This window comes from Dipteris shenzhenensis, chromosome 25 (assembly GCF_047967505.1).
Source record: "Dipteris shenzhenensis isolate YYH24624 ecotype China chromosome 25, Dip_SZ_1.0, whole genome shotgun sequence".
Taxonomy (NCBI): Eukaryota; Viridiplantae; Streptophyta; class Polypodiopsida; order Gleicheniales; family Dipteridaceae; genus Dipteris; species Dipteris shenzhenensis.
Genome location: NC_141620.1, coordinates 662,916 through 689,633, shown reverse-complemented (window position 1 = coordinate 689,633; position 26,718 = coordinate 662,916). Strand labels below are relative to the sequence as shown.

Below are 26,718 nucleotides of genomic sequence, written 5' to 3'. Positions count from 1 at the left end.
ATGATGTTCTGAGTCATAGATTCTGTGAGCAACTGCACTACACTGGAACCATGAACAGCACCCGTACCCCGCAACAGCAGCACCCGCAGCTCTGGCTATGGCGATTCTCGTGCGTGGTCTTGCTGTTGCTGCTGCTGGAGCGCGTCCCAGCTCACCAACAAGACGACGACGAGGAGGTCGTGGAGCGTTTCCGAGAGTATCTGCGCATCGCCACCGTCCACCCTTACCCCGATTACCTCCCTGTCTCTCGCTTCCTCCTCTCTCACGCTCACTCCATCGGCCTCCACGCTCGCACCCTCCTCTTTGCCCCCGACAAGCCCCTCCTCCTCCTCTCCTGGACCGGTTCCGATCCCTCCCTCCCCTCTGTTTTGTTCAACTCTCACACCGATGTCGTTCCTGCCGAACATCACAAATGGATCCACGATCCTTTCTCCGCGCACCTCGACCACAACGGGGACATCTACGCGCGAGGCTCGCAGGATATGAAGTGCGTGGGCATGCAGTATCTGGAGGCAATTCGTGTGCTGAAGAAGGCAGGATTCCGGCCCCTCCGAACGCTTCATGTCTCCTTCGTTCCTGACGAAGAGATTGGGGGAATCGATGGCATGGGAAGTTTTGTGGAGTCTTCTGAGTTCGCCCAGCTCAACGTGGGAGTTGTGCTCGATGAAGGGCTCGCTTCACCGTCTCCTTACTATCGCGTTTTTTACGGGGAGAGGTTCGCTTGGAGGTTCATCATCAAGGCCACGGGCTCCCCTGGCCACGGCTCTAAACTATATGATAACAGTGCGCTTGAAAATCTGATGAAAAGTCTGGAATCTATAGCTCGATACAGGCAGGCGCAATTCGATCTGGTCAAGGCCGGGCTTGCTGCAGAAGGAGAGGCTGTCTCTGTCAATCCCGTTTACCTCAAGGCTGGAACTCCGACCCCGACTGTGAGTACCGTCCTCAGGAAGCTCCTCTCTTCCATATCCGAGGCTTTAAGTTAGAACCACAAAACAGGAGGTTGAGTGCCCAGTGCTTCAAGAGGTTCGGTGCTTCTCAGCGTATGGAACAAATCGCCTTTGTCTTGCATCTGAACTTAGCTCCTTGCCGACGCCTCGATCGTGATTGATGCAGGGGTTTGTGATGAATTTGCAACCATCCGAGGCCGAGGCAGGCTTCGACATGCGAGTGTCCCCTTTTGCTGATCTGCATGATCTGGAAGAGCGCTTAGCCAATGAGTGGGCACCCGCGTCGAGAAATATGACCTACAAAGTATTTCGGCGCCAGGTTGTTATAAACAGCACACTCTACGCCTTTATTTTATTGTGGTATACAGTTTGGTGGAAAGCTTGCTCAGTTTACACACCTCGTCCTAGTTGTCTTGGGATTGCATTTGGCAGTGGGCACCATCTAGTTCCACATAGAGTAGTCGGATTTCGGGTTCGAGATCCCAATATCATTGGAAAAACCTACTTTATTTTTATCTAGTATATGAAGTGAGACTTTTCATGCCCCTGCGCTTCTGAGGTTTTTCGTCTCATATACATCAAAATAGAGAGGTAGATGATGCACCAACTTATTCTCATCCTACTGTTATTAATGAACGGAACGACTGAAATAAGAGAGTTTATGTTGACTTGTGCAGCAAGAACCCATACGAAACAGCCAAGGTCTGCCGTTCCTGACGATTGCAGACGATTCAAATCCATGGTGGATGGTACTTAAAAAAGCTGTATCTCAGGCTGGAGGCAAACTTGGGAAGCCAGAGATCTTTCCTGCTGGAACTGATTGCCGCTATGTTAGACAACGAGGCATTCCAGCATTTGGATTTTCTCCCATGGCAAACACACCTATCCTACTGCACGATCACAATGAGGTATCTGAAAATTTGAAATCTCGTCTTTTGTATGTTTGAGAGGCCGTCAAATGAGTTGCTCAAGGCATGTATTCTCTCCTACTGCAAACACACTCACTTCACTCTCATGAAAACTAGGCATTTAAAAGCCTGGAATCTATCTCCTTTGTTCTCAGCTGGTAAGCAAAAAGTCTGCCTTTTGTTTTCTCATAAGGATGGGCATTAAAGGACATGTGCTTTCTACTGTTATTCATGGTTAGCTCACCCATACAACAATTGGAGCCACCATAAGCAGCAGTGTACTGCAAATCCCTGTCCGAATGCATTTGTGCCAGTTACTTCCCTATTGGGTTTGATAATTGTTTCAGAAGCCTTCCCTATCAGTGTTGCCCAACCCCTCTTGAAATGAATGCTCTATTTAAGAAAAAAAGGGTTTGGTCAAAAGTACATTAGATGCTGTTGTGGAGTGTAAGTGAAACCAATCTTATTCGTAATCAGAAAAGCGGTCTCCACAATCTGCTCATGCACTAGCACATGGACATCGAAGTACATACATGCATGATGAGCCCTGGCCTCCAAGTCCACGGTATTTTGTTGGATTCTTCTGTGTGATATCCACAGCTATTCTCAAAGGGTATAAACTGTGGCAAGTACTTGCCACTCGACTAGCATCTCACTTCTCTTTTGCCAGATTCTTCAAGAGATACATCCAGTTTTGCCAACTATTGTGTGAGGTGGCCTCTGTTAGCTAGCTTCTGCTAGTCCCAACCATTAGCAAGAACCTGTTCATAACTGCTGATAAAAAACCCATGGCCACAAGACACTAGGCAATGAGCCTAGGACCACAAAAACTCTCCATGCTCATATGCATGCTCTCTTCCACCAACATAATGATTGTATTGTGGTCTTCCACCACGCCCTCTATATGTGGCATTTCGCTTGGCATAGCAATCTCCTTTAAAGTGCCATATTTTCCACAAAAGTGACAATTTCTAGCTTGTGGAGTATGAGTGGCTCTTCCTCTACCACGGGGTGTGGCTCTCCCCTTTCCTCTTGGCATGAAACCTCGTTCTCTTTGAGCAAACTCATTTCTGTCCATAGTGTTTTGAGGGGCATATGAGGCTTCTGTCCACTTCTTCCTCTAAAGAGCTTCGGAAGAGGTGAGTTTAGAGAAAGAAGTGGACAGATATCCCTTAAAGAGCTTTTGTCCACTTCTTCCTCTAATTTGTGAATGATATCCCAAGCTTCTTTAGGCGTGCTAGCCTTCTTGATGTGAGGAATGAGTGTATCGGAAATGCATAAGGAAATCCAATGCAACACCTTTCTTGATTTCTCAATCCATGTTTGCATTCCAATTTCAGCTCATCTGGGCATTCATCTTCACCCGTGATCAATCCCTAAACACCTTTGCTCATGAGGAAGTTTTCCATTCTATAAGACCAAGTGCTATAGTTATCCTTTGTCAACTTTTCATAAGGAAATGCAATGGAAATCCAATGCAACACCTTTCTTGATTTCTCAACCCATGTTTGTATTCCAATTTCAGCTCATTTGGGCATTCATCTTCACCCGTGATCAATCCCTAAACACGTTTGCCCATGAGGAAGTTTTCCATTCTATAAGACCAAGCGCTATAGTTATCCTTTGTCAACTTTTCACCCATGATTTGGGTTACTTGAGTAGTTTCACCCATGCTTGATTAACAATATTTGCTTCCAAATGCAACTTAGGAAACCTCAAGGCAATGGCGCTTTTCTAATTTTTCTGAGCACACTCACTTACGTTGACTTCCAAGCAAATGTTGGATTTAGCTTCTACAGAGAGAAGAAGACCGCCGGAACAGATTACCAACAGTCTTTACTCTTTTGCTCCCTACACAAGGCGCTCATAGAGTCTCAGGGCAGCATCTAAGAATGCCCACTATCTTTCATTGAGGACGCCATGAATCTGAGTATCTATACAAGTCTTGTGGACAGACACTTCGTCCACTTGTGCGTTCTAATGTACAGGTTCTCTTTTACAAAAGTGTTCAAACATAATCTCGTCTATGGCAGCTTTTCATCTCAGAACAGCGTGGCTTGTAGAAGAGCGAATCCTGGTACCTCGTTGATACACAGGCAGCAAGCGTGGCTTGTAGAGAAAAAAAAAAGGCTCACAGACAGAAGCTTATGCATACCATTGATCACAGTTCACATAGATTGCATAGAGGTGAACGCTCAGGAAGATTGAGCAAAAGCTTGAAGGAACATAGATCTTCCAACTTCTCAGATTCTCGGGTTCATTTTGAGAAGTAACGTTTGAGTAGAGTCACTACTTCAATGAAGCTTCTTGCAATGATTCATAGTTCAGGAACCAATTCTAATGATTTCAGTAGCAAGACCAGTAGATAGTTCTGGCGCCTCTTCAATCTTCTGACGTCTGTGGAATACAAATATGGTGTCCTCTCTTACGCTGACTTTGTTATCCTTCATTAATTCTTTGTAAGAAAGCCTGCTGAGACCCATCTCGACTCGAACTTGCATTTGCAACCTCTTTCCTAGATTGACTATTTTTCTCAAACTCTGAACTTTGGGCACGAGCACATCTAGTGGCAGGTCAGATTTATCCGACAACTTTTGACAATATCCTTTTGTTGTGTCTCTGTTCACTAATGTTCCAAGAGCAGCTTTCCAATTCTTCTCCACAGGCTCTTCCTTTGAGTGTTTAAGACACTGCAAGCTTTTCCACTCTATTTCACACCATTTGCTTTGTCAACACCACTTCATTCAAGGGCTCACTCGCTCTGATACCAAACTGTTGGGAGAAGAAACACATTACACGCAAGAGGGGAGAGACATGATCATAAACTCCCTTCTATTCCAGGATGGCCAACCTTCTTCTCCATCCAAGGATACCAACATTCACATACTCTATACAAGAGAGTCCTAAAGACTCTTTGCATCACTTCTTTGAAGAAGTCCAGTCATCCTCCTTATCCACTTCTTCTATTCACACATACACATGGGTATACATCTACAAATCGGACGACTCAGTTTCACTTATCGAGTTGAGCTAGTGGAGATAGGTTACTTCTACACATATTTGGGAGCAGTCTTCACGGGACCCCTTTTCACTATGACACATGCAGCCTAGGCACGACGCACATGGGGACGGGGTGCTCTGGGCCGATTGAGAGACAGTGTTTCCAAGCACACTTTCATTGGCTTTTCGATACGCTAGTGCAACTGACGGCCATGTATGCAACACCCTTCTGGGGATGTGATCTACCGATAGCAGTGTGGAAGAGATTTGAGTGGGATCTAGGATGATTCGGAGCAAGCCCTCAATCTTGCATGAGATAGTACATGTAGAGTTCACCATGACACCACTACATATTGATGCTATCGTTCAGACAGTGACTTTCATCCATAGAGTCTGGGACTTACCTCATTGGAGACTACTGAGGTTGGCTCTGGAGTCATCCAGACAACTAGATGAGGGTGGGACGGGCACATGGTATGCACGTATATCCACATGGTTTGCCAGACACGAGATTCAAATGGACAAGCTCCCTCTCCTTTCAGTATAGTTTGGATGCACCCCCTGAGTCGATCCGGCGAGATGAGATTAACCGTATCATACGGTTAGATCTTCTCCAGCTCCACATGTCTCGGGCTTGGGGGGGAGATCAGGAGCTCCTAAACCCTAAAACCTAAACCAAGACAAAGTTGTACCGTGACCATTTTCTGAATGTCTCAGAGCAAGGATTCATCGTCAGACCCCTATATGTCGAGGACAGAAGAGTCTCACATGCACTGAGGATAGCCATTGGGAAAATGCGGGTTTCATCCCATCAAATGAGGATTGAGACAGGGAGAGTAGCTCGAATACAGGGAGAGTAGTGGACCTGCACGCTATGCGCACTGGGAGTGGTTGAGACAGAGGAACACTTTCTTTGCACCTGTCTAGCATACTACGAGATCCGGGGACGATACCATCGTCTCTATCAAGATGGGAGTGGCTTAGGCCCACTATCATGATTGATCCACTTCTATAACCAGGTCTGCCTTGGGCTCTATCTGCTTGAGATGCGTCGACACAGGAGACCCTGCTACGATAGATCAGAGAGCAACAGGATGCGATCACACAGGGTGCAGAGGCTAACCACACAGCGGCACGCCACATTTTTATGCATTCGAGTCAGCTCCAGGACACAATGGGGTGGAGGAGGAGGAGCTAGCTGCTATGCGGGCAGTCTGGATTACCGAGAGAGGATTGCAGAGGCCATACACGACACAGAGAGCGCCCAAAGCACACTCGATTGAGGTTCGCCCTATCATAGCTTTCCTCATAGGGGACCGCCCGAGACGAGAGGTCACTCTGAACATAGCTCAACCGCTCATAGACGAGCCACCATAGTGCCAGGTTTTTGTTTCTAAGTTTCCACTTCCAGTTCCAGTTCTCAGTTTGCTTCAGACAACATAGGCCTGCGAGGCCTCCCGTGGGCATTAATATATATCTCTCTTCCTCCCCTACCCCTTTCTGTCAGGAGGATGTGAATTTCTAGACCTGTGAATACCTTTGGCCTCTCATTGATTAGAATTGTAAAAAAAGCTAACCCAATCCATGGGCCTAGGCAAGGAGCTGAAGGGCAAGAGAGGGGTAATTCCCACTGCTAAAAATAGCTCCATGGGCCACGTTTGCAAGCTAGCGTGGCAAGCAAGCAGAAAAGTCGAAATTCACTAGGAGGCGGTTTTCTGGACCAGAGGAAGGCAGAGAGAGGTAGGTCACAGGCTGGGAAAGTGCACCAGGGCTATTCTAACAAATTGCCTTGCTGATTTTTGACTACCAGAGCAGTCCATGGGCTGTTAGGGAGCTGCCACTAGGGATGACAGAAGCTCAAAAACGAAATTCGCCTACAGCCAGGGAATCTCCCGAAGAATTTACCATCAACCAAGGAGCTGGATTACCAAAAGCTTAAAAACAAAATTTTTCTTACAAACAAGGAGCCTCCAAAAGAATTTGCCTCCCCATCAAAGAGGGAGCTGCGAGTGTGGGTTGCCAGAAGCTCAAAAGCAAAATTCGCCTACAGGCAAGGAGCCTCTAGAAGAACTTGCCATCAGCCAAGGAGCCTCCAGAGGAACTTGCCATCAACCAACTCTTTAGCCTCGCCTCTGCTCATTTCAGGTTCGCCCTTTTTGCTAGTGCCTACGTGTGGAGCTGCTGCTACTGCTGCTAGAAGCTTAAAAACAAAATTTGCATGCAGCCAAGGAGCCTCCAGAAGAATTCGCCATCAACCAAGGAGCTGCCAGGGCTGCCATAAGCTCAAAAATGAAATTCTCCTTCAACCAAGGAGCTGCCAGGTGAATTCGGCTTTAACCAGGGAGCCACCAGGGTCAGTTGTTGGGTCTGGTGTTGTGTGTCTACTCCGAAAAGCAGAGAGTTGCTTCCAGAATTCTCTAATAGACAGTTTGTATGGAGAGTTGCCTTCTTTTCTCTGTCACTATAGTATCCCCAGGAGGGCAGCAGAGGTTTGGCACTAGTAACAGCCTGTGAGAGCTGTGTGGTTGAGTCGGGCTGCTAGTAATAGCTCGGGGCTGTGTGCAAACTTTTTGTGTCTGAGGGATTGATGCTTGGACAGCCAGGAAAAGGGTGATTTTGCCTTGTAGGTGTTGATTGGATTTTTGAAACTGCTGGCCATGGATTATGCACTGGATTTGGATGTCTTTTTGAGCCAGGGATTGACTGAGTAGCAGGTGGCTTGTGCCTGCCAGAGTTGAGACTTAGTTGGGCTGTGGTTGGACAGATGCAAGGGGGCATTTAGCCTTGCTGTAATTTTGCCTTCCGAATAACGAAATAAAGAAATACCGAAAGGGGCACCAAGTTTGGGGCCAATCGAGTGTCCGGTTTCTGAGCAGGGCCAATCTAGCTCCCTGTTGTGGGTTCGGTGTTCTCTTTGTGTTGCTGAAATTATTTTCGAAGTGGCTGAAATATCGGTACTTGCTGGTTAATATTTATTTACCGCCCTTTAGTTTATTTGAGGACTCGTTTCACTTCCCATCTCCCTTCCCCTTCTTCCTCCTTCCTCACGCCTCCCTTCCACTATCATGCACTCTTCCTTTTTCTAAAAGTTGGTGATAATTAGAGTAGTGAACTTAGAGATGAGGTCAAACTCATCCTCACATCGAAGGAATTCCTCTCTAAACACTTGTTCAAATTCAGCCCAAGCCTTGGACTTTTCTTTTACCCCATGCCACCAAGTCAAAGCCTTTCCCTTCAACATCCCCTGAGCCATCTGAAGCTTGAGTGAGTTCGAGAAAGTATGAGATGAGAAGTGTACCTACCATTGGTTCAACCATGTATCTATGCACTCAGCACTACGCTGTTTCTTCTCACTTGCAAAAGCCTCAGTACACTCCCTCCTGCTCCCCCAAGCCCATAATGGTGGCTTGCAACACCGCAATCTATTGGGTTTGAGTCTTGAGGCATGTCTCTCAGGTTGTGAATATGTCCTCCAACTCCTTCAGCTGTGTTTCAAAGTAGCGTGTTGCTTTTTGGTGACAAGGTGGCCTTCACCAAAATCCATGCCGTCTCCCTCTTCATCTTGAGGCTTCTCATGGAGGCATGCTAGCACTCACCTCTTTAGTATGGAGCATGTTATGAGAAGCATGCAAGAGCCCTCTTTTAGTGATGATCAGTTCATAGATTCAGGAGCCACGAATGATATGATGCATCATGGTGAGTGGTTTATTCGTAAAGATGAGATGCCCGGTGATGAGTTTGTTTCTATGGGAGATGCTACTATGCACAAGATTACTCACATTGGTGATATTCCCTTGAGGGATAAATATGGTGTGAAAAACACATTGGGAGATGTCTCATATGTGCTCACAATCACTAAAAATCTTGCTTCCATTGGTCAAATGGCTGATGAAGATTATCAAGTGCGCTTTAACAAGTTTGGATGCTTTATAGAGGAGTTTCATAATGGCAAAGTGGGCAAGATTGTTGCTAAAGGACAAAAGAGAGGAAGATTGTTCACATTTGATGCAGGAAAGCCCTATTTACAGCAAGGTATGTATGCCAATCAATAATGGTCCCAAACAAGATCAAGAGGCTCAGCTTTGGCACAAAAGACTTGGGCATATTAACTATAGATGTTTGAAGGAAATGCAAACAAAAGAATTGGTGAGAGGGCTGCCCACATTTGGTCACTTAGATTTCAATCATGTATGCCTTGCATACCAATTTGCCAAACAAACATGATTGCCATTTCCAAAGAGGGGGATAATGAGCAAGTACCCTTTGGAAATAGTTCACTCATATATTTGGGGACCAACGGATCATGCAACACTCGGGGGAGCAAGATATTACATCACTTTTATAGATGATTACAGCCAGATGACATGGGTCTATTTTTTGAAAGCCAAAAGTGATGCCTTTCAAGTGTTTTGCCAATTCAAAAGAATAATAGAGGAGGAGCTTGGATGCTATATCAAGTGTTTTCATACGGACAATGGTGGTGAATATACATCCTATGAATTTGATGAGTTTCTAGATGCTCAAGGCATTAAGAGATGGGTCACTTCTAGATACACTCCTCAACAAAACCCCATTGTGGAAAGGAAGAACAGAGTGATTGGTGACATGGCTAGAGCTATGATGGATGAGATGATTATGCCTTTGAGTTTTTGGGCTAAAGTGGTGCATACGGCCGTGTATATTATGAATAGAACACCCACAGATGCCATACATGGGTTGACATCTTTTGAAAAGCTTTATGGGTATAAGCCAACCTTCGCTTATTTGAAAGTGTTTGGCTGCATTTGTTATGTGCATGTGCCAAGTGAGATAAGGAAGAATTTGGATCCAAAGGCTATCAAATGTGTATTTTTGGGATACCCGGTTGAAAGAAAGGGTTATAAATGCTATGATCCTGTCAATAGACAAGTATATGAAAGCCGGGATGTGAAGTTTAGTGAGCTTGAAGCATATTATCAATTGTTGTAGAGGATGAGAACATGCCAAAAGTTGAAAAGATGAAATTGTTGGAATATGGAAGCAAGAACTAGAACTAGAAACTGGAAATGAAATAACAAGACTGAAAGACTAGAAATACCTTGAGAAGAGTGTAGACAAGACACAAGCTAGACTGATTCGTTACAATGATGTGACCCATTGAATATATGGGCCAAAGTACAAGACATAAAGCAAGAGTGCTTATGGGATAATTGTAGAAGTGCCACGTGGCACATACTCAAGACATAAAGACTAGACTTAGACTTAGACTTAGACTTAGACAAATGTAGATAGTACACTTAGTGTGCACTTATCTCCAACACCCTCCTTAAGTGGACACTAGGAGTAAGACAGAAAGACAAGACTAGAAGACAGACGGACAGACTGAGAGACAAGATAGAAAACATGACAGTCAAAAGATCCTGAGACACCCCTCCTCAAGTGATATCCTCATATGGGTCCACAAGGGTAGGGACAAGATGGATCTAAAACACAGTCAGATTGATAGATAAATAGACAGACAGACAAGACTAGATAGACAGAAGACTGACTGTAGACAAATAGAAAGACCAAAACACTAGAACCCCTTGACCTACATCATCGGTGGTCAAGGTGGTGGACAAGACATCAGAAAGCCCACTTCTCATCATGTGAGGAAGGAACAGCAGGACCAGCTGATGGAGATGTTGCAGCAACATGGGCTGAGGTAGATGCAGGAGCTGATGTAGAGGTTTTGGAGTAGCAGTCCCTCTCCCGGTGATTATCGCGGCCACAAATGGTGCATGGATGAGCTTGAAACAGTCCTTCTCCACATGATTAGTTTTGCCACAATGGGTGCAAGGCTTTCTTACCTTAGAACTTCCTTTCTTTGCTAAAAATGCAGTGTCAGTTACCTTTCGTTGTTGAGTTCTTTCTTCCTCTTGGAGAGCATTGATGATACCCTCAAGAGAAGGATTATTATGATACTTGAAGGTAGTGACAAGAGTAGCATAGGAGTCAGGTAAGCTTTTGAGAAGCACAGCAATAGCAATATCTTCGGAGATGGGAGACTTGACTGACGCAAGCTGAACCATAAGACTGCGAAGATAATTGACATGAGAGGCTATAGTAGCTCCTTCCTGCATATGTAGATCAAAGAATGAGATCATAAGTGCAATCTTAGAGTTTTTAGATTGGGCTCCAAAAAGAGTGTCCAAAGTGATCCATGCTTGAGAAGCAGACTGTATGTCGGAGATGTGATGAATGTAATCATCTCCAAGGCCGAGCAATATGATAGCATAGGCTTTATCGTTCTTGGCAGCGACAACTTGCTCAGATGGACCTTCGGGAGCATCGCGGTGAACAATGTCCCAAAGGCCTTCTTTCATAAGATGGCACTTGATTTTGATCTGCCAAGTATGAAAGTTGGACCCATTGAATTTGTCGATAGATATGAGAGAATGAGAGGAAGATGCCATGTGGGAAGGTCTTACCTCTTGCTAGGATGCAAGGGCAGTGTCTATTCCCTTACAATATTGCAAAAAATAAATGAGAAGAAGAGATCCCAGAAGCCGGTTCTCTCACCACTTTGTCAGGGCCATAGCATATGACGGCCCATTGAAGCAGGAGGAACCAGCAAAAAAAGGGGAGATTGTTCAGCAAACTGAAAGAGGCAAAGCTTAGTACCTTAATCCCGGGCAGAAGTAGAAGTGTAAAAAGGATGTAGATCTCCGTGAAGATGAAGCTGAAGAAGTTGTCAGCCTGTGCGAGTACGGATTCCGTACGGTCGTACGGACTGTACGGGCTGTACGGACAGCTGTACGGGCTGTGCGGACAGCTGTACGGGCGACGACGCAGAGTACGGACGATGACGCAGAGTACGGACGACAACGACGGCGAGCAGAGTACAGACGACGACGCAGAGTACGGACGTACAGACGACGTACGATCGATGGTGCAGAGTTGTACGGACGACGTACGAAATACAGGCGGTGTACGGGACAGCGGACGACGTACGGATAGCAGGACTGTGCAGATCTGGTGTGACAGCAGGTGAGTGACTGCAGGACTGCGCAGATCTGACGCTCAGATCTGTGGCTGAACTGCGCAGATCTGGAGCGCAGATCTGGTGCAGATCTGAAGCAGTATACACACAGATCTGGCGTACACACAGATCTGGAATACACACAGATCTGGCGCAGATCTGGAGCGCAATGACGGGGCAGAAAGAGGGGAAAATGTGAAGAGGGAGAAATCTGAGAAGAGGGCAGATCTGCAGCGGGGAAGAGATCTGAGAAGAGGGCAGATCTGCAGCAGGGAAGAGATTTGAGAAGAGGCAGACTGAGGGGAGAGAAGATGGATCAACCTTGCTCTGATACCATGTTGGAATATGGAAGCAAGAACTAGAACTAGAAACTGGAAATGAAATAACAAGACTGAAAGACTAGAAATACCTTGAGAAGAGTGTAGACAAGACACAAGCTAGATTGATTCGTTACAATGATGTGACCCATTGAATATATGGGCCAAAGTACAAGACATAAAGCAAGAGTGCTTATGGGATAATTGTAGAAGTGCCACGTGGCACACACTCAAGACATAAAGACTAGACTTAGACTTAGACAAATGTAGATTAGGAAATAGTACACTTAGTGTGCACTTATCTCCAACAGAAATTACAGCAAGCTGGACTCTCAAGTAAAGTGATGTCAGGGCCATCACAACATGAGGAAAGTGTTGATAGTGTCAGCCCATGGAGTGGTAGATTGAGGGGGAGCAAGCATGTGGATAAATGCAAGCAAAAGGTTGACATGGAAGAGAGTGTTGAGGATGCCAATAGTAATGAAGAGAGTGATTTACAGCTTGTGAAGGCTCAAGAGACCAAGCATGCTTCAAAGTATGCTAAGTCAATGGCAAATACACAGCCTGTTCCGCCACATGCTAGAGAGTCAATGGCAAATACACAGCCCTTAAGAAGATCGAAAAGGGTGAGACATCCCGTTGATAGATTGACTTACAATGGATTTATGAGGATGCACTATGCCTACATGGTTAGCAAAGTGCAACATGTTGAGCCCTCAAGTTTTGAGGAGGCAGTAAAAAATTCAGATTGGAGGGATGCCTTGGTTAAGAACAACACTTGGGGACACTTGTCAAACTCCCGAAAGGAAAGAAAGCTATTGGATGCAAATGGGTGTATAAAGTGAAGTGCAAATCAGATGGAAGTATGGAGAGATACAAAGCAAGGTTAGTTGCAAAAGGGTATGCCCAAACATATGGGTTGGACTATGATGAAACATTCAGCCCGGTGGCAAAGATGACCATCATACGGACCGCGTGATTGCTTTGGCAAGCATGCATAGATGGAAGTTATATCAAATGGATGTCAAAAATGCTTTCTTGAATGATACACTTCATGAGGAGGTTTATATGCATCAGCCCGAAGGATATATAATCCCAAATATCCTATGCATGTGTGCAAGTTAAGGAAAGCATTGTATGGGCTGAAGTAAGCTCCAAGAGCTTGGTGCGAGAGAATGAGTAAAACCTTGCTGAATATGCACTTCAAACAATCTAAGGCCGATAGCTCACTATATGTGAAGCAAGATGGAGCAAAAGTGGTGCTTGTGATCATCTATGTCAATGATTTAATCATCACGGGGAGTCTTGATGCAGAAATTACAGCAACTAAGGAGAGATTATCATGTGAATTTGACATGAAGGACCTTGGACAGTTTCCTTGGGATTGAAGTAATTGATTTACCAGAAGGTATTTGGATGCTACAAAGGCAATATGCTTTGGACATGTTGGAAAAATATGGGATGACAGCATGTAAACCAATTGAAACACCACTTGAGCAAAATGCTAAGTTGGGTGATGATGGGTATTACTTGCAAGATGTGACATTGTTCCGAAAGATGGTTAGGAGTCTCATATATCTTACCATAACTAGACCGGATTTGAGTTATGTCTTGGGTGTGGTGAGTCAATTTATGTAAAAGCCTTGCAAGAGTCACCTTGATGCGGTGAGAAGAATACTCAGATATTTGGAAGCCACAATAAATGTTGGCTTGTGTTATGCCAAGGAAGGAGGAATATGCTTGCGTGGTTATACTGATGCAGATTGGGCTGGCAGCATTGATGATAGAAGGTCAACTAGTGGGTATGCATTTTCTCTTGGGAGTAGTGTGATCAGTTGGAGCAGCTAGAAACAACCCACGGTTGCTTTGTATAGTATAGAAGCTGAATATAGAGGGGCTGCCATAGTAGCATGTGAAGAAACTTGGCTGAGATTGCTTCTTCATGAGTTGGGAGTATACATTGATGGTTCAGTAGTGATCTAATGTGACAACATAAGTTCTATTATGTTTGCTAGGAATCCCATTTACCATGCAAGAACAAAACACATAGAAGTCCACTATCACTATATCAGGGAGAAAGTATGAAGTGGTAAAATTGACTTGAGATATGTGAGGACAGATGCCCAGGTTGCAGATATCTTAACCAAGTCTTTGGGTAAAGATAAGTTTTGTCTTTTTAGAGATGCTTTGGGTTTATGCGATGTACAAGCTCATGCTGAGCTTGAGGGGGAGATTGTAGATGTATAGCCATGTGTATGTGTGAATAGAAGAAGTGGATAAGGAGGATGATTGGACTTCTTTAAAGAAGTGGTGTGAAGAGTCTTTAGGACTCTCTTGTATAGAGTATGTGAATGTTGGCATCCTTGGATGGAGAAGAAGGTTGGGCATCCTGAAATAGAAGGGAGTTTATGATCATCTCTCTCCTCTCTTGTGTGTAATGTGTTTCTTCTTCCTACAGGATTATTGCATGTGAGGTGTTGAAGACCATAACCTTGGTCTTTCTAAGGTTGACTGTCAGGTCTCTCTCTCTCTATAGAACACCTCTAGGGCCTCCAAGTGTCTCTGCAGCCCCTCCGTTGAGGATGAGATAAGGACTATGTCATCAGCATATAGCAATATCTGTATCATGAGATCGGCAGTAGTGATTCTTGCCTCCTAGTCGGTCTATGAAAGAGGTGATCTCATCAATGTACAGCGCGAAGAGAGTCGATGAGAGGGGGAAACCCTACTTCACTCCGATCGTACTCTCGTCCCAATCCGTTAGGCCACCTGGGGCACGAACTTTGCCTCTGACTGACTCATATAGGCTCATCACCCCCCATATGAGTGTCTCTGGAATCTACAGCTCCTATAGCCTCGCGATTATGCGGGATCGTGGGACAGTGTCAAAAGCCTTCCGAAAGTCTACAAAGCATGTGTAGACTTTTTAGTGTCTAGACCTCGTCTCCTCAATGATAGCCCTCAGAGTGAAGATGTGACCTAGGGTAGAGTGTTGTCTCCGGAATTTTCCTGCTCTAGTGCTCGTTGCCCCCAAGCCTCTCTATGACAGTTGCACTCCCTCTCTAGAAGTGATCCATAAATCTTGGCCAAAGTGTGGCCAATCATAAGGTTCCGATAGTTCCCTGTCTCCATAGGGTCCCCAGCTTTGTGTATCGGCACAATAGTGGTGGTACTCCAAGAAGGTGGAAAACCGTGACACAGCCTGGTTGAACATCTGTGCTAGGATCGGGGCTAGGACCTCTTGTCCATGTGCAAAGTACTCAGTCTGGAGGCCCTCGTGGTCCTGCGCTCTTCGATTGTGGAGACAGTGAAGTGTAGCTCGTACATTCTATGTGGTGAACATATGACAAGTGGTGGGACTAGGCATGGAGGACATATCCGGCGGTGTCTGCATGTGGGCATCACAGAGGGAGCATGTACACGTGTGCCACACATCTAGGTCAGAAATGGGGATAGGTGGCTTCCCCTTTGATAGAAAATCCCATCCAATGGTCGGGTCTCCTCCTCGGAACAATCTGACAATCTCATCCATCGTATGTGTGAGGAAAGCCCGTCTCTTACGATGCGTCAGTCGTCAATAGATCTTGTGTGCCTCAGGTGGCATCGGATGACTCAAGGCATGCTGTTGTGTGAAGTGGGCTCTGGCCTCTCTGCACTTGTTGTCGAACCAAGTCTGAGGCATCTTCCCATCCGCCCATGTTAGAAATGACCCAACAGAGGGTACGCACATCGGAAGACTTATAGTAATGCCCAGGAGCTCACACAGTGTGTGGGGGGGGTGTGTGGAATCACAAACTTCTTAACTTATGCACGTCACATAGATTAGATGTGAAGACTCATCAATAGACAATGAACCAGCCAGATAGAGAAACCACCAAAATATATTTCCGTCCAAAACTATGGACACAATACAAAAGATATAGATCGAGAGTCCCACCAATGGTGTGGTCCTCTGATCTTACCACAAGGTCCTTCTCCTATCAGCCAGTTATCTCTAGACTCGAGCCCGCAAGCTCCACCTCGAGTGTCTGTAGACTTTCCGTCCAGTGTGTTCTTCTCCACCTTACTACCTGTGAATCAGCCTAGGTGGGCAGCCCCTGCCAAGCTTTGTCTGCAGCACACAGGTCCCCCGTGAAAATGCTAAAGAAAAGATAGGTATGATCAGCCCCTAGAGGGAGAGGTACTACGGTAAAGTCAGTGATGCGAGATGTGAAGGCAGGGGATCCCATGATGTAGTCAACGACACTGGAGCCTCCCCCATGTGGAAAGCACATGAAGCCACCTGAGGCGGGTCATCTGTCAAGACCATTATAAATAATGAGATCATGCATCATGGCGAGGTCTAATAGGGCTTGTCCATAAGATGTGAACGGTCCTCGTCTGTCAGCCGAAACTCATAGCGTACCTGTCTCCTCAAGGTCAATGTCTGGCAGTAGAGTGGAATCATCCATGAAGTCGAGGAGCGGCGCTTGACGAGCGCCTTTCCTCGCGTTGAAGTCCCCAACTAGGAGGACTTCTCCGCAACTCGAAAAGTCAACAATGGACTGATAAAGAGCAGCAAATGGAGATGTCTCATCCTCACCTTGAATATCTTTGGCAAAGTGGGAGGTCTTAGGGGGGAAGTAGCAAACTGCAACAAACAGATCCCGGTTGTCCATGTGCCGAATCTGGATCCAAAGAAACCTGGAATGTGCATCTCTCTGCTCTACTGAGATGGCCCCCAAAAGTGTGGATGTGTAAAGGGCTGCGATTCCTCTTGACCCTCGAACCCCCTTGTATCCCTTGTCTCATCTCTAGGTAGACTCCCACGTATACCCGCTGACTACTGGTAGTGGACGCTCTGGACTCTGATGTGTCTCTGTATAAAAGACTGTCGTGACCTGTATAGGATTTCGAGAAGTTCCCTGGTTCTGACCATAAGGTACCATTACAGTTCCAGATGGTGCAGGATAGGGTCTTGGATATCTAAGTCTCATAGACCCCGCCTCCCTATGTGGGAGGGGAGGTGGGTGCCCGACGGGGGCCTATAAGGAGTCGTCCATCTCGTAGTATTGTCCACTTTTCCTTCTTGTGGGCTTGATCCCGCTGCTGCAATAGGAAGCGCCTCTCCTCGACCTATAGTGGAGTGAGGTCCTCATCCATGGAGATCGTTGGCTGGTCTCGTAGGACTGACTTGCGATGTAAAGCCGAAAGTTGTGCTTGAGCGTCATGGAACCGTATGAATAGGGGCTGCTCTCAGTTGGGGCCCCTCCCCACCCGCCATGCTCTCTCAATCCTATGCTCAGTCACCCCTAGAGTAGTGGTCACAAAGGCCGTCGCATCTGCCATTGATGTAGCCTTAGTGCGTGGGATCCCACGTACCCTGATGTTGAGAGCCTTACTTGCTCTCTACTGCTGCTCCAAGAGGGTAGCTAAAACGGTTACCCTTGCTAGTTCCCGTTTGGCTACGTTGATATATTTGGACGTCTCCTCGATGGCAGATTGCATGCTTGCAATCTGTGCCTCCACAACTGGGGTGCTCCTTGGGACTATGCGTATAGCAGTGACGACCTGTCGGAGCTGTGAGATCTCCTGTTTGAGTCCCTAAATAAGATCAGTTTTGTCTCGGATAGCATGAGCCTGCTCCTGTATGAGATGCGCTTGCTCTTGGGTGAAGCGTGTCTGCTCTTGTGCGAAGCGTGACAGCTCCATCTCGCACTCTCGGATACTATATACCTCCATCAACAAGTTCTCCCAAGCCTCTGATGTGTCAGCTCGTCCGTGCCCTAGCGGAAACTGAAAAGACTGTGGCATGAAAGTGTGAGGATGAGACTGGAGGCTGGGTGATGACTGTGGGTGAGATGGGTGCGATATGGAGATGATAGTGGCCTGGATGAGGCGATCCCAGCAAGGTGTGGGAACGTGGGCTGGCTGAGAGGCAGATAGGAGAGAAAGGTCGAGGCATAGTGCGGAACAGTGTATGACCCCTCCAAAGTAGGTGTCATAATCGGTGAGAAACTATAGTGGGAGAGGAAGGGAGAGATCGAAGAGATGATGTTAGTGACAACCGCTCTATCCCAGGGGAGGGTGGAGCAATCGATGTCATGGGTATGGGTATATCACTGCCAATAGCTATAGCTCTGGATGTAGAGGCTGTGGCTGGAACTTGAGCTGAAACTGAAACTAAGGCTGATGCTGAAGCTGAAACTGAGGCTGGCGCTGAAGCTGAGGATGAGGATGAGGATGTAGCTGAAACTAAGGCTGGCGCTGAAGTTGAGGATGAGATTGGAGGCTGGGTGATGACTGGGTGAGATGGGTGCGATATGGAGATGATAGTGGCCTGGATGAGGCGATCCCAGCAGGGTGTGGGAACGTGGGCTGGCTGAGAGGCAAAGGGGAGAGAAAGGTCGAGGCGTAGTGCAGAACAGTGTATGACCCCTCCAAAGTAGGTGTCATAATCAGTGAGAAAACTATAGTGGGAGAGGAAGGGAGAGATCGAAGAGATGATGTTGGTGACAACCCCTCTATCCCAGGGGAGGGTGGAGCAATCGATGTCATGGGTATGGGTATATCACTGCCAGTAGCTATAGCTCTGGATGTAGAGGCTGTGGCTGGAACTGGAGCTGAAACTGAAACTGAGTCTGACGCTGAAGCTGAAACTGAGGCTGGCGCTGAAGCTGAGGATGAGGATGTAGCAGGGGCTGAGACGAAAGCTGAGACTGTGAAGCTGAGGCTGAGGTGGACCTCGCCTTTGCTTTGCTGCCAACTCGGAGTCCACTTGGGTTGTAGTGTGTGTTCACATCCTCGAGTTTCAGTTGTGTTTGTTTCTTGGTTTTGTTGTCGTCTTTCTTGGCAGTTTTATTCGTATCTTTGCCACCTTTCCCCATTTCTTTTGGCTGATCTCGTGTTTGGTGCAGGTCTTAGTGCAGGAGCGGGAGCATGAGCCCCCCCCCCCCCCCCATGGTGGGAGGCACACCTAGTCCCGGGGGCTGAAAACGAAGAGGAAGTGAGAGGCTATGGGAGAGGGGGAATTCGAGGCAAGAGGTTGGGGGAGAGGCCAGGAGGGAGGGGGGGGGGGGGGTTAAGTTAGAGGCTAGGAGGGGAGGGGGGGGGGGGTTTCAGCCGATGAGGAGGCGACGGTGGAGCAGTAGTGGCAGCGACGGCGGGGAGCGGGAGAGCTCAACAGAGGGGGCTGAAGGCGGGGTTGCTGTGGGTGGAGCTGCAGGTCGGGCGGGGAGCTGCAGCCAGGCGGAGGGGCTGCAGGTCGGGCGGGGGTTGTTGGAGGCTGGTGGAGGGGTGCGGGCAGGAGAGCAGCGCCGGGCTGCAGACGGGCAGCGCAGAGGCAGAGGAGTCGTTGGGAGCGGGGGGAGCAGGAGCGAGCGGAGGGTGGAGGAGGGCGGAACTATAGAGCGGCGGGGGAGCTGCGAGGGCAGCTGGCGGAGCTGCAGGGTGACAAGGATCTCCAATGCACTGAGAAAGAGTCAAAGAGAAGAGTCTTGGGGTGTGTGTGTGTGTGTGAGAGAGAGAGAGAGAGAGAGAGAGAGAGAGAGAGAGGTATGAACGTGGAGGGTAGGGATGGGACGTCACATCAAAATGTACCTACAAGACTGGTTGATTGGACTTACATAGTTCCTCCCAGCAAAAAGTACCTACAAGAGTGGTGGGTTGGACTTATTTAGTCCCTTAGCAAAAAGTACCTACAAGAGTGGTGGGTTGGACTTATTTAGTCCCTTGCACAATCCCCTCTAATTATCACTAGGGTACTCCTACATTAGTCCCTTTCTCCCCCTTTATTACAAAATTTGTCATTTGATGCTTACCTACAACGGACTTGAGAATTGCAATCAAAGGCAACATATCCAACTATCTGATGTGGATTTTTCATAGACAGCTTGGCAAAGGAACATAAACTGCAATTGAAGAATAATTCTAGTAAAAACCTCAGGGAGGTTATAAGATATACAAAAATCTACGATGACACTATGGCCAAAGGAACGTCTTCATAGAAACTTGAGCCTACTATAGGTACCGAGCAAATGGACTAAAGGCAAAGGAGACAATTCTGTGCTGTTAGGGCTGCACAAACTCAAGCCCTGAGTCCAACACAGACTCGGGTGAAGCGAGAATGAAGCGAATCAAGAAGGTGGAACAAATCCTTCAATTTGTGGAAGAGGGTCGTTGCTTCTTATGTGGACAAAAGGGACACACATGCAGATGCATTGTCTGTCCTAGATCAAAGTCTTTGCAGCAAAAATTAAGGGTTTAAGTCCAACGACCTTGCTCGTTTGTATGGGTTGGTCTTGGATAGAATAGTCCACATCCTGATTGACTCTGGTAGTACTTGTTATAAATGGCAACAGAGGGTAGAAGCAGTGGAAGATTAATATATCCCCGGAACTCACACAGTGGTGTTATATGTGGAATCTAAAACTTCTTTTCTTATGTGTACTTAATGTAGATGTGCAACAAGTAAATGAACAATGCACATGAGAGATGTAGAACCAACTAAACTTACATTTCCATTGAGGATGGACACAATACAAAAGCAACATCCAGTGTGTCACCCTTTATTAGTAGAGTGCTATGTAGATGTGAGCCCTTGTACATAAACAACAGTTGTTCTCCTACCTCCATGGCAATCCCAAAACACTCGGCCCGTGTGCTCCCTATGGGCTTAGGTGGGCCTCAAGCGTCGTGCCCCACAAAACACACCTTCAAGATGACCCTCCCAGACAGCCACAAGTAAGGCAATGCTTGACCTCCTTGCTGCTCCGAAATGCAGCCAATGGTGAGGTCCAAGCCCTCCTTTGATCCATCCTTCTTGCTGCCCTATTAGTCAGCCGAGGTTGAAGACACCTTGTGAGCTCTTTGTCAGGAGCACTCAGCCCCCTTTGCTGATTCAAATTCCCTGGATGAAGGCTCAAGGCTGGCTGAACTGCTGCTCCAATCCGCTCCTCAAATAGGTCTTCCAATGAATAATTAGTGAGCCCCAAAGCCTCTCCTTTTATAGGGGCCAAGAGGCCCCCAAAGCAGACCCAAATTGGCCGACCCCTCAGTCTGTGGGGCTGACCCTGGTCTGCTCCAACCAACCCAGGTTGGCTGGCTTTGACCAGCCCAACCTGGCCTGCCTGGCCATGTGGCATCCAGCCACTGACCCAGGCATGTTAGGCTCCAGTCGGAGTGTATTCCAGGACCAAACCAGGCCATTTTATCTGTCAAGGAGTCGCCTCTCCCCCCCCTGCAGTTCTGTCTGAACCTGGACCTGCTCCTGATCATTTCCAGTCTCAAAGGCTTCTGTACAGCAGTCTGCAGCAGCCTGTACACAGGCACCACTTGTCCGATCAGTCCCTGTGATATCCTGAGATTAGGGTGACCTGTTCCAGGGTGCAATACATGTGAATGTCCTCTCCAAGCTCCTCCAGATGACTGCATCTATGCACAGCTTCCCTCTGTCCATTGGATATGCTCCAGACGCATGCCACCCAGCCTCCATTGACATCCAAGTAAGCCCGTGAGTGCTGCCCACATGGTAGCCTGTGTGCTGCCCATGTGGCAAATGCATCGTATCTTGGTCCACCTCCCCTTTGGGGCATCCAAATGGGGTAGTGACCAGCTATATTCCAACACCCCCTTTCACCAACCCATTTTGGGCCCATCCCAATTCATCGATGAAGATAGTCCATCAACTGCCATGATGGAGCCCTATGGAGCACCTCGGAGTCCTTGTCGTCTTTTAGTCTCTCGACCGATGGCTCCTGCTCCTCCAGGTCAGACCATGAGCTCCCAACAAGCCCTCAAACAAGTATGTGTCGGCTTTAGCACCATCTGTCTTCATGGAAGTGTCCCTGTCTCCACCATAAAGGTTTCTACAAGTCCACCATCTTCACCTTTTGGACCTTTGCAAAGTGTGCGCATCACAATAGAAGCATTTCTTCTCTTGTTTTCTTTTCTTCTTATTCTCATCATCCAAAGTGTCCCCATCCTTCTTCTTGGGCTTGCCATCACCTGGCTTGCCCTTGCCTTTGCCCTTGTCCGTGGCATATAGGGCCTTCTCCTCTCCGAATCCTTCATACTTCAGTTCTCGAGCTTCCTCCTGCAGAAGCATTGGCACCATCTGCTGGAAAGTCATTGGCGTTGCCCTCTACCCTGCTATCATCATAGTGATGAAAGGTTTTAGCTCCCTAGGAATCATGCCAAGCAAAAGCCTAGCCAGGACCACCTTCATCTTCGTGATGTGATCCTGTACCATGTCTTCTTCCTCCATGCTCATGATATATAACCTCATCTCAAGATCGAGAATCCTCGCATCATTGTTCACCTCATACATCCCCTTCAATATGGTCCATGTGGGAAAGGAAGTGTGCGACGCCAATTCGATATGAGGTAGTGCTGAATACGCAGTGGTGCCAATGTGACTAGCTTACCACGTTGCAACTTATATGATAACACTGTGGTAAGTCTACCTCAACTGTGCATTGGGCCAACCTTTCCACCTGAGTGGGGAGAGATCAGCAAATATGCTGAATGTTAATGATTTGGTTATATTGGAAGTCCTATGCGTGTTGTATTTTTGCGGCCCTTTCAAATATTGGTGTGAATAACAGAATTCATGTTGTTCACTGAGATCGATTGTATGTAACTGGTATACTGATAACTTCTTTTCAATACACTGTTGTCAGGAGAGGATTTTTACCTGTTTATGTTTTCAAATTTGCAGCCTAGAGACATGCAAAAATATATTTTGCATCTTTACTTTCAGGGCAGATTAGCTTTTCGTTGGACACTCCTTCATTCGAATACCTTTTCTTACTACCTTAAAAGATAGGTGGGATTGTATGTAATCTAATATGGCTGCACAATCTTGGGGATTTTTGTATGAAGTTAAAAAGCATGTAGGTCTCTTCTGATGCTATTTGATTTCGTCTCTGATGCAGACGTGTCTTACTTAAAATTGTTTCTCAGACTTATCTTCTGAGATTGTGGAGTTGTTTTCTTAATTCACAGGAGGGCCAGATAAATCAATTTGATCTTCATCTCCTTTTTCATCTGATTTGCATAATTGTTTTGTATGTGTATATTAAAAAATGCAGATTCGTTTCAGAAATATTTTCTAAGATTATCTTGAGAATGTAATGTTGTTTTTCTTCCTGATTTACACGGATGTAGATTCACCCCTGTACCTTTTCTTCTTCATTCTCCTTTTTCATGTGGTTTGCTCAAATTAAGCCACTGATATTGTTTCATGTGCTGTTGGTTGCAGTTCCTTAATAAAGGAGAGTATCTGAAAGGCATCAAAATGTATGTCGAGATAATAAAGTCATTTCTGTCACTAGGTGAGCAGCATGAAAGTGCAGACTTCACTTCTCGGGCAGAATTATGAACAAGTCATCAACTACCACATGAAGGAAAAGAACTCACATGGGTTGAGAAAAGAAGGGCAGATGTGGGATTGCATCTAATCAAAAGAGATCGCATATCCAAAAAAAAGCTGTGTGATTGTTTATTTGGTCTATTCTAATTGCAGGTCGGTGGAGGAGCTAAAGTTCAGGGCTCTTGTGCTATAATGATTATTGGCTGTCCCTGGCAAGAGTAGTAGGCTCTGTTCTATTTTTTGTACATAATCTTATGCTGGAGCTGAGTGTTGTCATTTTATAATCTTAACTGGCTTTCTGAGTTCCAAATGGTTTCTTATGGCAGTCTTATTCCATTTTTTTTCACATAGTCCCATCTTGCATAGAACGAGGAGCTGTAAAAGGTTATCCACTTTTTGCAACCATTTAGTTAAAAAAAGGTTTTGCATCCTTCTAGTCCAAAGATTCTATGGAGATGTGGTCAGAGACCTCTCTAAAAATAAAAAATGATATATTTTCCATACTCTATCCAAACACACAATCAAAAGCGCTTTTAAAAAAAGTATACATTTCAAAAAATGATCTATTTTCCATACTCTATCTATTATTTCCAAAATAATGCGCAGGAGCCACCATACTTTTGTTGAACCATTGAACAGTGCTATATTGCATGCTTGCAACAAGGGGTAGGATGACCAGGCAGTTCTTCTAGACCACTGGGCCATGGTTGGTAAGGACTTAGCTTTAGCGGTTGTGGGACACACATGGGTAGATGCACACAGAGCCTTAGGAGAACCCTGAGTTGACCACGAACTTCTATTGACAATTGTTTTAGTCTGAGGAGGAGTTGCCTACGGCTCTTGTAGCTTGAGAGGCCGTTTGGGACCAGGTTTCATTGGTAGTCCAAATCAAGCCATAAGCTATGAAAATAATCACTTGCATGGAAAAGGACAACTTGAGTAGCACTTGGTAGATGAAAAGGTTTATAGGATCCTTCAAGCGACAACGAAATAACTTTTACCCACAACAAAGGGATCCCATATTGAGTGGAATTGAAAGGGAGAGCAGAACGGAAGATGAGGGAGGGCAAGCAGAATAAGAAAGAAAGAAATATTATTATGTCTACAGAAGACCTCACAATTCTATGAGACGAAGTACAAACACCAAAAAGTGACTTACTACCTTTGGATAGCCAGAGACTTGGGGGAGTACAACTTATAAGGTTTATGCTCCTCTGCATACCCAACCAAAATGCATTTCTTACCATTGGCATCAAACTTGCTTCTCTTGTCCTTTGACACATGAGCATAGTCAATTTGTGCAACATTGTGAGATGTTGGATCTCTGGGTTATGTCGACTCCCATGCTCCTTGTGTCATATCCCATAAAGCATTAGTAGGGGATTGGTTCAACAAATAAATTGCTGCGCAAATTGCTTCTGCCCAAAACTTGCCACGCATGTCTTTTGTTTTCATTATACTCCTTGACCACTCAGTAATGGTGTGATTCTTCTTTTCACTACTCCATTCTATTACTGTGTTTTAGGCAAGTTAAATTCCTTGCATATTCCCATTGCTTGGAAAACCTAGTGGAGGCATATTCTCTTCCATTATCGAATCCAATGCATTTGATTTGATAATCAGTGTCAGCTTCTGCCATTTTCTTAAACTCTTTGAACTTTGAAAGTAGTTCAGACCTTTTCTTCGTGGTGTAGACAAACATCTTTTTGGTATAGTCATCAATAGATGTGACAAAGTATTTGTTACCACTAAGTGATGGTGTATTGGTCATATTGCTTGCAATATCATTGTGCATCAACTCTAATGGTCTCTTGGCTCTTCTAGCCTGACCCATGGAAAAAGATCTTGTATGTTGTTTCTCATAAAGACATCCTTCACACAAATCTTCCTTTTTGACTGACGGGAGTTCTTTCACTATGTTCTTGTGCTCAAGTAATTGCATGGATCTAAAAATTAAGATGCCCATATCTCATAATTGAGAGTCCTTATGTGCAACCATGCATACTTTGTTATCAAGAATCGTGACTGTCAATTTATAAAAAGTGCTCTCTTAGACCATGTCCAATGATCTCTTTCTGTGTGAACAAGAGGTCATTAAAGAGAGTTCTAGCACATTGGATAATTGATAGAAAATTCATGGTAACTATGGGTACATTAAGAACGTTACAAATAAAATTTATCTTCTCATTTGGAAGTTGAACTGGTATGTCACCAATTCCTTTAATTGGATGTGGAAGATTTTCTCCTAAATGAACATTTGGGGAACCTTGATTGGATCAAGTGGCTTGAACCGATCCCATTTGCAACACGCGTTGTGATGTACTAGAATCTACTATCCACACATCAAAATCAATTTTCTTTGATGCACTCAATGCTGTGCATGATTTGATGTCCTGAAGGAATACATTGTTGCTTGACCTGTCTGCGACAATCGGTGTTCGAGGCATCACTCCTTTTTGATCCATCAGAACCATCCTTTGCTTTTGCTGCATATTCCTTTCACATTTCTTGCCATTGTTGCTAGGTTTAGCCTTGGCTTACTACTACATTCTCTGGCAAAGTGACCCATCTCGCTACATTCAATGCGGTTTTCCTTTTTGCAGATGGCTTTTGCTTAGCAAAAGACTACTGTCTTTGTTGGCTTTGTTTTCTCTTATCTTGTCTTGCATATTTTTACCACCAGTGCGCTGTCAACATGGTCATCGCTCAATCCTTTTTGTTGATCACCCTTTTGGATTAATAGGCTTATCCATTCATCAGACTTGATAGTCACGCCTTTGGCATTCATTGCCACCTTGCGGCTCTCATAGCATGGGGGTAAACTTTGAAGTATTCATTCAGCAAAATCGGGTCTTCCATTTCAAAGCCATTCTCAATCACTCTATTCTTGAGGATCTTCATCTTATTCAGATGATCCCGCAAGGAATCACCTTCTTCCATAAGAAGATTTTCCAACTGTGTCTTTGAATTAAGGCATGTGATCAATGTCTTTCCTTCATAAATGGACATCCGCATAGTCCATATCCCACACATGCAACAACATCACATAACTAAGATGATCTAGATCATCATTTGTGATCACACATCTAGTTGGAAAGGTTGTTATCACGATGAACCGACTAGCAGAAGTGAGTCATAACCTGGATAACAACTGGCTCTACTTGCACCTATGTACATGTATATATATGTATAT

At 45.8% G+C, this 26,718-nt stretch overlaps 1 protein-coding gene across 1 annotated transcript; it reads left to right on the top strand.

Annotated features, from left to right (window-relative positions):
• Positions 1-23,860, top strand: LOC147885280 (uncharacterized). The gene is made up of 4 exons (XM_087396329.1): positions 1-932; positions 1,117-1,269; positions 1,628-1,858; positions 23,415-23,860. Exons 1-4 carry the CDS (start codon positions 51-53, stop codon positions 23,532-23,534), a joined length of 1,386 nt encoding a protein of 461 aa, XP_087252455.1. The 5' UTR covers positions 1-50; the 3' UTR covers positions 23,535-23,860.
• The last annotated feature ends 2,858 nt before the right edge of the window (positions 23,861-26,718 follow it).

Bases quoted from the DNA above. Each gene is read 5' to 3' on its own strand.
- LOC147885280 (XM_087396329.1), top strand. From the start codon at position 51: ATGAACAGCACCCGTACCCCGCAACAGCAGCACCCGCAGCTCTGGCTA. The intron at 933-1,116 runs GTGAGTACCGTC...TGATTGATGCAG, and splicing joins CTGGAACTCCGACCCCGACT to GGGTTTGTGATGAATTTGCA. The intron at 1,859-23,414 runs GTATCTGAAAAT...TGTTGGTTGCAG, and splicing joins TACTGCACGATCACAATGAG to TTCCTTAATAAAGGAGAGTA.